The sequence below is a fragment of the Carassius auratus genome, chromosome 28 (assembly GCF_003368295.1).
Source record: "Carassius auratus strain Wakin chromosome 28, ASM336829v1, whole genome shotgun sequence".
In the NCBI taxonomy this organism is placed as follows: domain Eukaryota; kingdom Metazoa; phylum Chordata; class Actinopteri; order Cypriniformes; family Cyprinidae; genus Carassius; species Carassius auratus.
This window is the reverse complement of record NC_039270.1, coordinates 8,174,562-8,191,893: the sequence shown is the minus strand read 5'-3', so window position 1 is coordinate 8,191,893 and position 17,332 is coordinate 8,174,562. Positions and strand designations below refer to the sequence as shown.

The following is a 17,332-nucleotide window of genomic DNA, read 5'->3' as shown; positions in this document are numbered from 1 at the left end:
AAGTATATTTAAATATGAATCCTGCATGTTCTTTTCGTCTGTTAATGAATGGTGCATGGTTTTTCATTTTCTACACATATACTGAAGTGTGCGCAAAGCTCGTGGTGATTTCAGCATCTGCCATCTCACTAAATGAGGACAAACACATCAACAACATCTCCACAACAACATCAACTGCTCTGAGAGTCACTTCATGAGCATTTGACCCTTTGATTTGAGTAAAACTTGCCTTATATCACATACACAGAACTGTAATGGTATTCACGGCAACCCAGCATCAAAATAGCAGTCCAGTTTGATTTGAAGACATTGCGCCTATTACTTTTACTAAAAGAAACAAAATTTTTAAGGAACAATCACAAAACATTTCTTCCATGTTTTAATTTTAATAGTAAATTTCATTTGTTTGCCAGAGAATAAAGTCTGCTTCATTTTCAATAATTAAAAGACAAATGAAATTAATGTTTTATGCCTTCATTTGATAACCAGAAAAATGTAAATACACAACACAGAATTTCTGAGGAAAAAAAATGAATGAGTCTACTTTAAGAAAAATCAAATAAATAAAAGTTGTTTTATGCATTCAAATAATTATACATGCTAAAACACAGAATTTGATAAGAAAAAAATACAATTTCATAGGTCCCTAAACACGTAGGACCAATTTGTATTAATCTTTTAATAAATTGATGTGAAAATGTATGTTTCATGATCTTATGTATGCTTCAAGACATGCTTTTTAATTGTACAATTTAATTGAACTATTAAAAAGGAGTTGAGAAAAAAAATGAAAAAATAAAAATAAAACTGATTTCATAGGGCTCTAAAATATATACAGTAATTTTTTGTTCATATATGTAATATTTATATAAATACTCAAATATATTTAACAATTTCAGCTGATAATAATAATGATGAGAATACAAGGAACAAAAAATATTCTCAGGCTCACACTCATGTATATATTTACCACACTAAAAACACAACACTAATATGTCTGCTCTCACCCTAATTCTTTAAAAGCTCAGTTTCTGTACAGATATAAAAAAATATCTGAACTGCATTTCATAAATCTCAGAATGAATCCAATTAGAACTATAAAATCACAGCCCTTAAATTGAGGCATAAAAGTGGGTTAATTAATCTGTGCCTTAATGCATGTCACTGACTACATTAAAATATTCCAGTGAAGACCCCATGGGGTGTTTTTTTAAATCAGATTGTATTTTAGTTTGCCTTTAAGATACCAGTCAAATGTTAATGTATCTAAATGTGTTGCCTATCTTGGCCAGGACCCTCCTGTATATGAGATTTTAAATCAAGATATATATAGTTTTCAATTTTGCTGATAGTCTTTAATAAAGAATGTCATGGCTTACTTGTGACAACATGCTAGACCGCTGGGGCAAGTTGTCACATGGGTGAATGAACGTTATATTTTTCCCGGCCAATAACGATGGAAATGTTCAGTTTTGTTTAATAAAGAAAAAAAGAAAAATAAACACAGTCACAAACAAATTCACTGGAGATATTCACTGGAGCAAACATTGTGACAACTAGCCCCGGTGACCTTACACAATGCAACTTCCATCTTCTACTGGCTCTTAACAACTATCTAACCATATGTCACAAACATATGTGGTTTTTCATTCATGAAACAGCTTAAAGTAAATTCTAATTAATAAAAAATTGTATAGTTGTAATTACTACCTGAAAATGCACATGCCGGTTAACAAGCTGTTTGCGAAATGATTTACAAACATAACCACATATTTACAAACACCTATAACTAGTTATGGTATAAAACAATATTATATTAAATAAGTGTTTTAATGAGCAGTGATAAAATAAACGCCAATGTCCGTTTTTTTCAATGCTAACGTGAATTAGCAGCCGGCTAACATTGTACAGCTAAACATTAGCCAACAATATCCCACAATCATTAAAGCCCATTTCTAACAGGATAATAAATCACGGTATAATGCTGCAGGTAATCTGTGAAATGTATATAAAATTACGATAAAGCTAGCCATTATGGTTATTGTTTTTAAGGACGTGATCCAACTAACGTTAGGGAACAAGAGAAACATTAAATTACAGCTCAATTAAAGCCAAAGACATAACACAAAATGACTGTAAAAACGGCTAAAAAACATTCCCGATATGTTTTTATAACCCACCGCTTGTGTTGGCGGAGAGTTTAAACGTTATTTAAACTATTTAAATCAGTTTAAAAAACACAAATACCCTAAAGGAAAGACAAAGAACGGCAAAGAAGCCTGTTGTGTGTACGTTATGTGATTACAGTCGGCCATGCTGTGCTTCTCCGTGTCCGTGTGTGTTTTAAAACCCAATAACTCGAATTATAAAGCTCGGAGTCAGAGGTAAACACCGCGAGCGTCTCTTTTAAGATGATTGATCCTAGCCGCCTCCCGTACGCTTGACCCCGGTCCCCCGCTCGAGTTACATTCCCCAAACTTCTTCATTCATTCTGCCGCTTCTGCGGCGGTGTAATGTCGGACTGATCCGAGCACAGCAAGCCCGCCAAACAAACATCACACGCGCGTTCTATAACGGCACAAAATGTATCAGTTTAAAAGTCATGTGTTCTACAAACACTGTGACGCGTTTAGAGCGTGACTTACAGTCGAGATTCTCGCCGGCCTCTTCGCCGTACTCTTGGGCAAATCTAGAAACAAAGGGCAGCGCAGCTAGTTCCTTTTCCCTCTCACGTCCCCCTCCCATCAGGAGTGAGGCTATCTCTAGTCGAGAGCGGCCTGAAAGCGTCAGGCAGCGGCTCGCGAGCGCCCCTAACAACAACGAGCGGAAGCTCCTGCTTTGAGCCTCGTGCAGAGCGGAATGTAGGCTGCATGGCTCAATGGGGGATGGGTGCTGCTGGTTTCCTTCCTTATGGAAACCCACTTATAGGATATTATAGCCTATGCATTTTTTTTATAGATATGTATGTGTCTGTCTCTGTCGGTAGATGAGTGCTATTTTGTAGCACAGTAAATCAGGTTCTGAACATACAACCAGTCACCTTAAATTACAGATTACAGAAAATTCCTGAGATGCTTATGTTCTATATGAAAGCCAGCTGAAACAGCTATGTCTACTACAACATTAAAGGCATTAATAATGTTACTTGGGATTTCGGTTTCAAATAAATGCTGTTCTTTTCAACATTCTATTCATCAAAGAATCTAGGAAAAAAGTAATGACTGATTTCCGTAAAACTATTAAACAGCACAACCGGTTTTCATCATTGATAATAAGTGTTTATTGAGCACCAAATTTTTCAAACACAAGCCCAAACGTTTGAATGGTAGTATATTTTTAAACCTAATCAGTTTAATCTAATCTAAATAAAACTAATTTGTAAATCACAATTTTGAACACTTCTCCATCTGACGGTAAAATATGGAAAAAGTATGTTGGTTTACTTTTACTGGTACTATTATAAAAGGACTATTTTATTCAAGGCTTTGGAGGCAACCATATTGAGTTGATATCAATGTCTTTTATTTTTATACATATATGGTTCGACTGTGCCGACATTCCAGAACTCTGACTGGGGCAGCTTAAAAATATCTTTATGGAATGGAAGCCTGTGTGTATATATATATATATAGATGTATAAACATTCAAATTAAAAAATCACAGTTAGTTACAATAAATTATTTGTCTTGTTTTTTTTGCATAACAAGGCTTTCATAAAATGGGTAAACTACACCAAAGATTACTACTTGTGACTAGTCCTATGTTCACCTACCAATTCTACATAATTTGCCATACAAATCACTGCAATACTTGAAATACACTTATATCTATGACAGCCACAAATAAGAAGCATATTCATATATATTAAAAAATATTTATTATGTACAAAAACAAGATTTTTTACATTCAGTTGTGTGCTGTGTCTCCACTAGTAAGAACATCTTATTTGTGTCACGTGCAATGTTTTCCTAGTTAAAATACATGGTTTAATGTGCAGAGATAACTATAAGACATTCGTAGGTTGAATTCCCTGAAAAGTGTTAACCACATCTATCAAGACTTGGTTGTTTATCTGAGCACTTGGACCCGCTTAACATTAGCTCAACTTATAGCGTGAGTTTAGCTTGAGGCAGGAACATCTGACCAATGGCCAAAGGGGAGATTATTCCAGAAACCTGTATAGTCCTTATTCCACTTGACGATGCTATTGGTGCAAAAAAAAACTTTCAACTTTAAATGTTGTGGCTAGTGTAGAAGACATGAAATTTACATGTAAATGTAAAAATCGGTGCATAGTTGTGCAAGACCTCTCTCACGGATACATTTCATGAATAACACTTTCTTAATACTCTTTTCAGTGTCTGTTTAAAAAGCACACCTTTGTTCTTCAGTAAAACACTTGGGACAAACACTTTCTGATTGTTCCACCTAAGGCACTACAGTACAGATGAAAAATCCTGAGGTATGAAAAGTTAATTCACCTCAACAGAAGGCAAAAAATGTCTTTCATAGTCGGAGACAAATTGCTGGTCCCACCACTCTTCCTCATCACCGCCATCCTTCTCTTCATCAGTGTCGACCATCTCGCTGTACTCCTTTGCCCAGCTGCCCTGCTTTAAAATGCTTTCTCTTTTTGATTCCTCAGGCTCTTCCTCAGGCTCATCTCCACCTTTATTTGTCCTGCCCAGTCCATTTGGCAGCTGAAAATGTTGGAGTTCCACATCGATTAAAACCTTCTCCAGATCAGTCTCTGATGGAGGAGTAGGTGTGTCGCGATCCAGCTTCTCCACGATCTCCAGCTCAGAGATCTTGATATTCAGTTCAGAAGGAGAATAGAGCCGTGGCCATGCATGCTAGAAGAAAAGCCAAGGCATGAATGGATATGGTTCTGTTTTTGTAAGTGTGACGTCTCTTTTGTATGGAATACTCAAAAGACTTTAGATTCTCACCTGAAAGTTCATATGCTTAAATGCTTTACTGTTAATTGGATCTGGGATCTTCACAAAACACCAGGTTGGTTGGTACCTAGAAAGAAGATATTAATTTATCACAAAATGTCAAATTTACTGTTCAAACTGCCAGTGATGCCACTGCTGAAGTTTAAAAATGTGCTGAATGTAATGGAAAATAATACACAACAGGACCAAAAGCATATGGATACCACAACTATTGCAGATCCCAACACTTTGTCCCAAAAAAACCCCTCACATCGGTGTAACAGAGCACAATTAATCTTTCAAAAAAAATATTTGATAAAAAATCAAAAATTTAATAAATTTATAATTCAAATGCAAATATAATTCATTGAATTATAATTAATCTTACTTTATTGTTATATTATTATATTCCATAATATTTAAATTCATTTATAACTATAATTAAATATATTTCTTGCTTTTTAATTATAGAGGATATTGGTCAATATATATTAAATTTTTCTGGTTCAGTTTTGCTACTTGGCATGAATTTATTTACATTTTTTAAATATGATCTCCTACTCATAATAACTGGGGATCTGCATATATAAAACTAGGTGGCTTTTTTTGTCAAATCTGACACCTTCGAAAAACACGAGACACTGAAAGAGGAATAGTGAAAGAAATGCTTGAGACAAGTTGAACTTGAAGCGTTGAACTTATTTTAAGATGAGCACTGCATTTTTAGAGGTGCTGCAAAAGATGTCTAGCGCGTATATATTTATTTCTGTGTGAATCAGCCCTTACAAGGGGAAGTCCATGTACTTTTGGCCATATAGATGGAATTATGAAGAAAGGCTATACTTACACCAACACAATAACACAAAATAAAACCAGGAACACCAATGCCATGAATACAACCAACAGGGTAACATTACCTAGGAGATGAGATGAATAGAAACCATTGGTTTACTACCTAAAGCTGAATATATGATCTACATCCTATATGCAAAACAAAGATGTCTTTGGGTTTTGCATTGCATATATAATCCAAAATACTAAGGAAGTACTTACTGGATTTTTCATTGGTGGAGAAAGTGGTGAAGCTCCTGGCGCCTTCACCAGCAGTGGTCACAGCACTCACCCAGACCTGGTACTGCTGGGCCGGCTCCAGTTCTGACAACTGCATACTGGTTCTGATACTGCTTATATTAGACCCTGTTACATAGGCCAAAGGACACAGATATACATCAAAGTATGGGGTCAGTACAATCTGCTCAAAAAAAACAAAACAAAAAAAACAGTAAAAGCAGCAATATATTATCAAAATTTTAAATAATGGTTTCCATTTGAAAATATTTTAAAACATCATTTATTCCTGTGATGGCATACCTGTTTCTTTGATGCCCACTAAGTAATGCAGGATGGCACCGTTGCTCTCATGTACAGGGATGGGGCTCCATATCAAAGTGGCAGAGGACTGAGAGATGTTCTTCACATGGATTTGAGAGACTTTAGGAGGAACTAGAAGGGAAGATGAAGAGATGATCCAAACATGAAGGCTATATGAGTAGAACATCTGAAAACAGCATATCACATTTATTAGCCAAGTAATTTGTGCCCTAAAACAAGCTCAAAATGAGAAAATGGAATGCACTGCAATGTTTTAATTAATTAAATGTGTTGCAATATATAAGACAATTATCGACAATGCAATATACTTTTACAATGGATGCATTTTTAATAAATAAGACACATGATGTAACCTGTAAATAGGTGCAAGTATAAATTCATGGTAATAACATCTGTTATATTTTTCTGTATTTTGGCTCTCAGGAGAAGCTCAATTTTAAATGTTGTCATGTGGACTTGGGTCTATTGTCTTTGAAATAAAAGTGTATTCAGTGATTTAAAGGGATAGTTCACCCAAAAATGAAACTTCTGTCATTAATTACTCACGCTCACGTCATTCCAAACCCGTAAGGGATAACAGAAGAATTTGTTGAATACAGTTGTTATTTTGGTTTTCTTTGCACACAAAAAGTATTCATGTAGTTATATAAAATTAAAGGAAAAGTTCACCAAAAAAACAAAACTGTCATTAATTACTCACCCCTATGTTTTTCAAAACCCATAAAACCTCTCTCTGTTCATCTTCAGAACACAAATTAATATATTTTCGATGAATTCTGAGAGCTCTCTGACCCTCCCATAGACAGCAAGGTAACTACCACGATCAAGGTCCAGAAATGTAGTAAGGACATCGTTAAAGCGCCAGCCCAGCGGTGGTGGAAGAGGTGATGGAATGGGGCAATGACATAGCACAAAGTAAAAAAGACAAACAAACATAAAAAACAAAAAACCTTTTGTGGCCCATTCACGTCGCAAAACTACGGTGCCCAGGAGCTGACATGGTCAGTTAATTTAGACTGTGTCGTGGCCACAACATAATAACTCATGGGAACGTGATATGTCACGGCCACAAGATCTTATTTTGAGGGAACGTCATATTAAATCGTGGGAACTTGATATTATGTCATGGCCACAAGATCATTTTGTCAAGGTAACGACATCCTTATGTTGTGGCCTTGAGATGCTATGACTCGTGGCCACGAGTTTAATGCGTAAACAAACCTAAGTGATCACAGCATATGGATCAGAGATTGATTCATTCATTAAAATTTTTATTTTGAATTAAAAATTATTATATAAGAAATGATAGAAATAGAAATTATAACAATTTAATTATTATATTAACCATATGCCTTGGTCAACGGACTTCAATTAAACACATTCAATTAAAGTTTATCATGAATAAACGTTACATAAAGTGCATAATATAAAATAGGCCTACAAGAAAACATATTTATCCATCCTACATTCTTGCAAGTCCATTAACTGAACGGTTTTCCCCCATTAATATTTGTATATAATTATTATGATTAGCCTATTATTATTGGTATTATTATATTCATTTTCCTCTCCATTTTGATCTCTTTACTTAAAGTTCTGTAAATGCTCGAGATGCCAATCAAACTTTGATTATGCTGACTGGAATTTTAGCTGGAATGCAGTTTAAATGTAACATATATTTCATTTCATTTTGGCTAATTCAAAGACCATAATTATAAATACTATAGTGTTTCGTTGAGGAATTAATTATTTGAGTAGTTTCATTTTTAAATGAAAACATAAACGTTCATTTATCATCTTAGATGGGCATAAATACAAGCATAAAGTCAAAACTTTAAACTGGAAATAATAAATATAAAAATATATCCCTAATAAATTAATGTAATAATAAAAATAATAATATACAAATATTATATTAAATTTTTAATGTTAATAAAAATGTTTAATTATCTCTGATAATCCCGGGTTGCTACGGTCACTTAGGTTTGTTCACACATTAAACTCATGGTCACGAGAAAAATACGTTGTTCCCTCAACATTGCATCTGGAGGCCACAATATAAGGATGTTGTAACCTCGACAGAATGATCTTGTTGCCACAAAATAATATCATATTCCCATGAGTTAATACAACATTCCCACAAATTAATATCTCGTGGCCACAACAAAACTAAGTGAGCCGACCATGTCAGCTCCTGGGCACCGTACGAGACCGGTCAGTGGAAGCTTTTTTTTCTGTGTTTTTAGAAGCTGAATTTATTTGAACTTGAGCGCTGTGTTATAGAATGATGTATTATGTGTGAGAAGCTGCTATAAACATCTGAGATGAGAGCGAAGCATTCAAAGACGTTAAGTTGCGTGTTTATAGGCTTCAATTCAAAGTGCAGCAGTGGAATGAAAAATGCGTTCGGAGTGAAAGACCCTACTAAACTTTGCAAATAAAGAGGGCAGAGCATTGAATAAAACGAATAAAAGTGAAAAGTGAAGTGAAAGTTGTGACATTTTGCCAAGTATGATAACCCATACTAGGAATTGGTGCTCTGCATTAAACCAATCCAAGTGCACACACACAGCAGTGAACACACACACACACACACACTGTGAACACACACCCAGAGCAGTGGGCAGCTATATATCCAGTGCCCGGGGAGCAACAGGGGGTTCAGTGCCTTGCTCAATGGCACTTCAGCCATGGGTATCGAGGGTGGAAGAGAGCACTGTTCATTAACTCCCTCCCAACTACCACTCCTGCCAGCACCGAGACTCAAACCTGCGACCTTCTGGTAACTAGTCCAAGTCTCTAACCATTAGGCCACAGCTGCCCAGACAAAATTGCATAGCCACCAAATTTGGATATCTGACATTCAGGAAATAAGGCAGCAGATTTACCACAAAGATGGACAACGTGATACCACCACAACCATCAGAAATACTTAATTGTGTCTGCTTTACAATGAAACACATGCTCATTGTTGCGACTGATTCCCTGACAATAACACATTAATAGCGACCAATTTAACAGATGCATCATTTTATGTTAGAACAACTTGAACAGCAACAAAATATAACAATACAGCGGAACATATAACCATAATCTATCCCTATATCAAACATGAAAAATTATTTCATCATACCTTATACTTATTTAGTAGTGCTGCATTCTCCGTTGAACCGCTTGCACGGGAAGTTTGTGTGTCAGAGTAACAATTAAAATGTGACTGTGAAATGGACTGTCCTAAATTATTGCTATAGTAGCATCAGATTACTGCTAGAAAGCCTATGCATGTGGCAACTATATATTTTAAATAAACTACTATATTTCATAATTAAAATCTATTTTCACATTCATTTTGAGTGAGGGGGTTGGATAGTCCAAGTCCCCCCTTGCACTGGCCCTGCTTCAGTGGTTCAACCAAAGAAAAAAAAAAGAAAAAAAAAAAACTACTTTATTTAACAATTTGTCTCTTCTGCTTCACCCTGGTATTTTTCTTCGGCTGAATGAAGATGAATGGAGGTCTTTTATATATTTTTGTAACAATAGCCCAAGTACTCATTGTATGAGTCAAGAGTACAGATTTTCTATTTAATGTCCAAAAATCAATTGGATATTAAGGAAAGATCATGTTCCATGAAGACATTTTGTAAATTTCCTACCGTAAATATATCAAAACATGATTTTGATTAGTAATATGAATTGCTAAGGATTTCATTTGGACAATTTTATATTCCAGATTTTCAAATAGTTTCAATTCAATGAAACGCTTATTCAGCTTTCAGGTGATGTATAAATCCCATTTTAAAAAAAGGGATCGTCATGACTGTTTTATGTGGTCCAAGGTCACATTTTTGGGTGAACTGTCCCTTTAAGAGATGTCATACCTCCTTCAAGTGTGTATGCAATCGCTGACTTGAGGAAAGTGCTGTGGTTGTGGTAGACTGCAAACAGCGACACATTATAAGCCGTGTAGTTCCAGAAGTCACCTGTGGATGAAGGCAAACACAAAATCACTATCAGCATCAGAACGGACGACAGCTTTCACTCTCTCACACACACACACACACACCTGTGAGTGTGACAGATCTCTGGGTTCGGTTTACTCTGACCCAGTTCAGGCACGGTGAGTGAGGTACTACAGACACGTGCTGGACCACATACTCCAGGACGCTCTCAGAGAACTGTGGGTGTATGGACCACGAGACCCGCAGCTGCTGGCTCTCACCTATTACACTTAGATTCACCTCAGGCGTTGTCTGTCCTACAGGGCATGTATGTGATATAAATATAATCAAATCCACGCATTATATGCTGTTATAAAATGCTAGTTACTATGAATATTTCGTCAGAATATTGCATAGACTTACCAGTCTCTGCAAACAGCATGTACGTGGGGTTCGATGTGCCAGCTGAAGTGTTGGCTGACACAAAAACTTCAATAACACCAGGATTGAGCGGGAAGTGTCTGAGCTGCCGGCAGCTCTGGTCAGCGAGCTGCTGACTTTCAGTGTTTCTTCGTTGCCTGGAGACCTGCTTGAACTCAGTGCCATTTTTAAGCTTCAGAGTTACAATATAGCTGATAACTTCCCCTCTAGCCTGAGACAGGGGCATTTCCTGAGACACAGTGAAAGACAATCAAATGTTGATGATCTGCTGAATCATGACTGACCCACAAAAGAAGAACCAATTAGACTGATGCATTATCTCGATATTGTCAAAATTTGTATGATATTCAATTTATATCTCAATATGTTTGAATTTGCATTTAAATAATAAAAAGAAACATGATTTTCTTTTGCCAATTGAAAAAAAAAATAGACTGAACAGCTAATTTAAGCAGTTAAAAAAAAAAAAACTAGACCAAGTGATAACTTACTGCTTTTTATTAAATTAACACATATGTAACTGAAGTAGTGCAAAACAAGTACAGAAAGTACGTTCTGTCAACTTCTTTAGTGCATGCAATTCAAAATTTACACAATGCAACTACGCTTTCATTAGATGCTAAACTCCAGCTTGTTAGTGTTTTCAGATCATCATTTGTGGTGCTTCCGGAATGAGGAGTCAGCACGTGCGCAGAAAATGTATCCTTGTAACACTGAAGCTCTGATTCAAGGATTTAAACTCTTGTTATCTGGCAACCGCTCTCGTGCAAGCTCTCGTAGTAGAGGCATGTAGAGCAGCCTGTAGTTACATGTTCCTTTTTAGAGCGTTCGGCGCGTTCTTTTGGGAAAGTGTGCTTGAATTTAAAATATTTGATATTCCCGATATTTTCAAATTTTACATCGTCATCAAAATGATTTCGATATTATCGCTAATATTCGATACATCGCCCAGCCCTACCTTCCAATAGACGTTACAGACAGACTCGTCAGAATTGGGGGCACAGTCACTCCAAACATCCAGATGTCCAACCGGTGCTGAAGAGAGAGAATATTACAGACACAGAGTCACCATCACTGATCTCGTTCTGTGGCACGATATTTAGAAAAAAAAGGAGTGAAATAAAAAAAAAAAAAAAAATGAAGGGTGCTAAATAGAAGTACTGAATAAATGTCATTTTAAATTAGAAAAGGCACATTTTAAATTTTAATAACATTTCGTTGTTTTTCCTGTATTTTTGATCTAATAATTGCAGCCTCTGTGAGTAGGAGAGACTCAAAACATTACAGGAAGTCATTCTGGATACAGAACATGGTGGTGGCTCTTGTTCAAAACCGAATTGCTTTTCTACTTAGGACTCTAAAACACGACTGACATTCACATCCATATTCTACTGTTGAGTGAATGTGCATCATGAACATCTTCAATAAAACAATAACAAAGCAATAAATGAGTACATCAATGTCTTCAATTAATGCAACGAGGGTCTTTCTCTGACCTGCAGGGGGCGTTCTGACTGAAAACACTGAACTCCAGTTACTCATGACTTTCTCTTCATATCCACAGTGGCAGCGAACACGAAAACTGTACTGTGTGAACGGCTGGGGATCCTCCAACACAAAACTGAACTGGCAATCATCCACCTGCACAATACGAATTCAACAGAGACACAATGTGCTTCATTTCTGGCAATATAAAATTATATTTGATTGCATTTCTTATGGTAATGGCAAAATAAAAGCTGACCCGGTTTACAATCTGCAATTTCCTTTTTATTTGAACAATCCAATAATGAGTATCAAATCCCAAATATCTATATTTGAATCAACATACTTTTTTAATGGATGTGATTATATTTTCATTATACTTTACTTTTAGAACAACTCCCATCATGCAGATGGATTTCCTTTATTACAGAAACTCAGTTGAGCAAGTAAAGCCAAAGCTTAAAGGAAAATGTCTTTCAAATCAGAATGGAGTCAAATCAGCCTGGTTTCTCTTTCTCCGCTCACCTCAGTCCAGTCCAGCATGTGACTGTGTGTACGGTACTGCACTTGACAACTCATGTCCAACTGGCCCACTCTGTCACACTCCATGTCCCAGGTGAGCTCCATTGATTCAGAGGCGAGGGTTAGATCTTTTGGGGGATTTGGCCGTTCTAGGAAAAAAAGAGGGAAAAGATTAAAAGCTAGCACAAGGTTAACAAAGTTTTTGTTTTACAGAACACTTCCTAGAGGATTTTTTAAATATGTCTTTTGTGTAATACAGTAAAAAGAGAGAAGTACTGTTATTTGTGAAAAATAAATCACAATTATAAAAATATATTTTAAAATTTTTAAAAGTAATGTATTCATGTGATGACTAAGCTGAATGTTTAAAGCATTTTTAATCATTACTCCAGTCCTTCATAAAGCAGTCTAATTTCCTATTTTGATGCTAAAAACACATTTATTATTATTATTATTATTATCAATGCTGAAAACAGATGTCCTGCTTAATATTTTGAGAAAACAATACTAACGTTTTTTAAAGATTCTTTTGACAAGAAAGCACAGTGTTTATTTAAAATATGACAAATTTACTGGATCCTTGCTGAATAAAAGTAATAATTTTTTTTAACAAAATAAAACAAAAATCACAGCGCTTGTATATATCTAGGGAGATGAATATGAGAGACTCTGGAGGTGATGCACTCTTCTTTTACACTTATTCATAGTAATAATCATCAGAATTGTATCTATACTGAGTACTGTACAGTACTTTTATTAGAGCCAATAAATTGTGACAAAACTGTGCATGGTTTTAAGAAACCAAGCAATGGTTTACAACAGAGTAAATATGACTAACCGATATTTCCCGTGTTGAAGTGAGACTTTTCAGACTGTTCAGAACCTAGGATGTTTTTGGCAGTGACCCATGCTGTGGTGTCATCTTCTTTCATATAGTCAAGCCGGTTTATGACTGCACTCTCACTACTGCTCTCCACAGACTTAACAATCCTGTATATAAATACACACACACACAAAAACATTGTCAAACGCTCTCATATGTCCATATTGAATGCAATGGTGGTGCTTGTAAGAAAACACACCCTTCATAATCTTCCCAGTGAAGGGTGTAAACAGTTGGAATCAATGGCTCATTGGATTTAGTCCAAGAGCAGTAAATGTCTCCTTCTTCCACGTCTTCAATAGCACAATCAGGGCGAGACGGGGGAGATGGTGGATCTGTAAAAGATGGAAAGATGTCAAACATTCTGGAGGGAAACCAACCAAAAGAAGTTGAAGGGAGAAGAAACAACCATTCAAAACAACAAAGTGTGCTGCAAGAGCACCACTGCCTTTCATACTGAGAAAACAGGAAGTCATGTGGGGAAATCCGCAAAAAAAAGCCAGCAGAGTGCCGCACACTTCCCCTCCTTGTCTAATTTTGGACAATATCTCAACACACCAGCATTTCTTAAAGAATGTTCAGGATCAAACTAATTCAGGTCTCTTCCCAAATGAAATCATGAACAGCTACATATTCAGCAGATGCTTCTATTCAAAATGACTAGCACGGCATTCATTTTATCAATGCATGCATTCACTGGGAATCAGTCCATGCTGTTTGAGCTACAGCAACACAGCTTTCAGTAATGCATTGGTGGGTCACTTACAAATGGACCTTAGTCAGGCTAGCATCATGTTTAAATTTTGACAGGAATGGAAAAAAAGGCTGTGAGTGACAGAAGTATAGTGTGTTCGGCAAAACACTGATGAAATGCCTTTCTGACTGAAGCTTTTATTAGTCAAAAACTTCATTCAAATAGTTTTGGAAATTGTGAGTTGTGAAACATCGCATGATCTAGTGACTGCAACTCTATCCTTCACAGCCTCGTTTTCATCCATGCTCAATCTTATAGGGTATCTAACACTACTAAAGCCTACTGTAGCCCATTTCTGAACACAGATTACATCATAAAAATTGTAGTTGGTGACGTAATCTATTACAATACACATTTTAGAAGATATAGTCAGACTACTTTTTGATTACTTCTGAGCTAACATTGATCTGAATGGGATGATTTTGTACTATATTAAAGGTGTAGTTCACCCAATAATGTTAATTACTTATTCACCCTAATGTCGTTCCAAACCCGTAGGACCTTGGTTCATCTTCAGAACACAAATTAAGATATTTCTGATGAATTCTAAGAACTTTAAGACAATAAACCACGCTAAAAATCTTAATCTGTTTTGAAGATGAAGGTTTTACGGGTTTGGAACGACATGAGGGTGAGGAATTGATGACAGAATTTACATTTTTCGGTGAACTAGCTCTTCACTGTAGAAATACTAATGTTTTAGGAATAATTTACTGCTTTGTGAATATTCTAATTTTCAAACTTTTGTTATTGGAAGTATTTAATTTTTGGAATCTGATTAAATAATCCAGATTATATTATATAATCAGTTAATACCCAGACCTGTGCGCTTATAATAGAATCAAACAGAGCAAGCAATCCCAGAAGGCTTAGAAACTAAATATGCCTAGTGTATTTTCAATAAACCCCTTATAGTAATTCTTCCATTTATAATGTGTGTGTGGTGTTGTGTGTGATCCCGGTGGAAAACGTCTGTTTATGAATACCCAAATGCTGTATTTAATGTGTTTTTCTTGTAAACAACTCCCTTCTGGGACCGGTGTGCGCAGAAAACATTCCCAGAGCAAGTAATGAGGCCATCAGAGATAAACGGTCAATTCTGTCATACTCACAGCCTCCTCTTACTGTAACGCTGCACGTCTCTGATGTATTCCCTGTACACATGCAGCGAAGATGCTCTCTGTGTTCTGCTGCGATGGAAAAGTTGAAGGTTTCTTCGGTACTGGCACATGTGCTCGGAAACTGATGTCTTTGGTCACGTTTGATAACATAGAGCTGGCAGAGACCACAACTGTTGGCTCTTCCCCGTGTACTGGTGTGGCACAGAACAGACACATTGTGGCCCACAGGAGCAGCTTTATCCCACCAGCAGTTTACAGCCACTTCACAAGAGACTAAACAAATTAAAAAGACTACAAAAAAGAAGAGAAGAACAAGTTGAGGCAACAGAACTTGACAAAGACAAAGTTGAACATGAATTCAATGTGAACATCTGCTGAATTGTTTAATGCAGAACAAAAACACTACTTTGTCTCAATATAAAGTGACCCCAAAAGTATTTGAACTCTTAATGAATAATAATGTTGCAATAGATTGCAAACTTAATGGCATCTGTCAACAAATGCTGATGGAACTTTTCTTCTCTGATTAATTTTGCTTTATATATGGATTTTTTTTCATAATTTAAAACTATATATAATTGAAAACAATACATAGGTTTCCAAAACTTAAATTTTTAGGTTTTTAATTGAGAAAAAAACACTTTATTTCACAAAAAAAACAATATATTTATATATTGTTACTTATATCTAGATGGCAGAATGAAAAGTTGAGAACGAAACACTGTTGCCCACCTTGAGAACATGTCCACAAGTAAAGTATAGTGACAAAATGCACTTTTACATTCTGCCATGCCATCGCTCGCGGCATTCGCGCACGCAAAAAGTCCAGTGTGACGCAATGTCCCGTTAACCGAGTAATCACACAATCACGGGAAGTCCACGATCAGGCATTTGTTTGTTCCGCTCCACCGTGACATCGCTGTCCCGCGAGACGGACAATAAGGCTCTCCGGCGTTTTCCCCACTCGTCGTCAAGTCTTATTTCCACGAGGCAATTAAAAATAGTTACATCGCTCTCTGCATCCTGGAACGAGCATTTTCTGTTTCTTCTGATCTTGTTCCTTTTGTATAATTATAATTTAACTTCCGTCGATTAGGTTGCAGACACCTCTTCAGAAGACAAGCATGAAGTCGCCTCACGTGTAAACAGGGAGAAGTTCACACGTCTGAGTACGCGCATTGAAAGACTCCGCCCATACGTCGCCTACGCAAAGACACTTGACCAATCAGGTCAAAGCTACTCAGCAAGTTCCTTAGCGCAATGAACTTTAGGGGAAGCTGAAACTGACACCCAGTACTCGTCCTACACGTGAGGGTTTGGCCCCTTGAAAAGCGAGTGCACGCAACAGAAATTAAATGCTTTAAGATGCCCCATAATTACTAAACTGTGTCATCTGTTATAGAGACTACTAAACAGACATTTAGACTGTAGACTATAGGCCTGTGTGTGTGTGTGTATGTGTATGTGTGTGTGTGTGTGTCTATATATATATATATATATATTTGGTCTTCACACTCACATGAACAAATACAGGAAATATGTCCTGCAAGTAGACAAGCGATCGAGCCCTTAGTTTCTGTGGGTTCAGGCCACCTGAATAATCAAGGAGGATCAGACTGTGGTCAAGCAAGCCTCAGTTCAGAAAAATAAGGAGCCGGGACTGAAATGAGTGTGCTCGTGTACGAGTAAGATTATGATTCAGGAGCAACACAGAAAGAACACGCCTTCAGGTCGACCTTCATGTAGACGCTCAGAATAGAGAGATAATATAACAAGATGTCATGTTTCCATTTTTACTTCTGCCTAGTAAAATAGAAAAATTTAAAAAATGTCAGCGGGAGTGGGCTGGTCCGGGAACC

At 36.5% G+C, this 17,332-nt stretch overlaps 1 protein-coding gene across 1 annotated transcript; it reads right to left on the bottom strand.

The window, feature by feature from the left end:
- Positions 1–3,858: 3,858 nt before the first annotated feature.
- LOC113046669 (interleukin-12 receptor subunit beta-2-like) lies at positions 3,859–16,649 on the bottom strand. The gene is made up of 15 exons (XM_026207558.1): positions 16,206–16,649; positions 15,465–15,764; positions 13,798–13,933; positions 13,554–13,705; positions 12,719–12,864; positions 12,205–12,349; positions 11,667–11,743; positions 10,691–10,937; positions 10,393–10,584; positions 10,208–10,309; positions 6,309–6,440; positions 5,991–6,134; positions 5,785–5,854; positions 4,950–5,025; positions 3,859–4,853 (listed from the first exon to the last, which is right to left on the bottom strand). Exons 1-15 carry the CDS (start codon positions 16,279–16,281, stop codon positions 4,473–4,475), a joined length of 2,376 nt encoding a protein of 791 aa, XP_026063343.1. The 5' UTR covers positions 16,282–16,649; the 3' UTR covers positions 3,859–4,472.
- Positions 16,650–17,332: the final 683 nt, after the last annotated feature.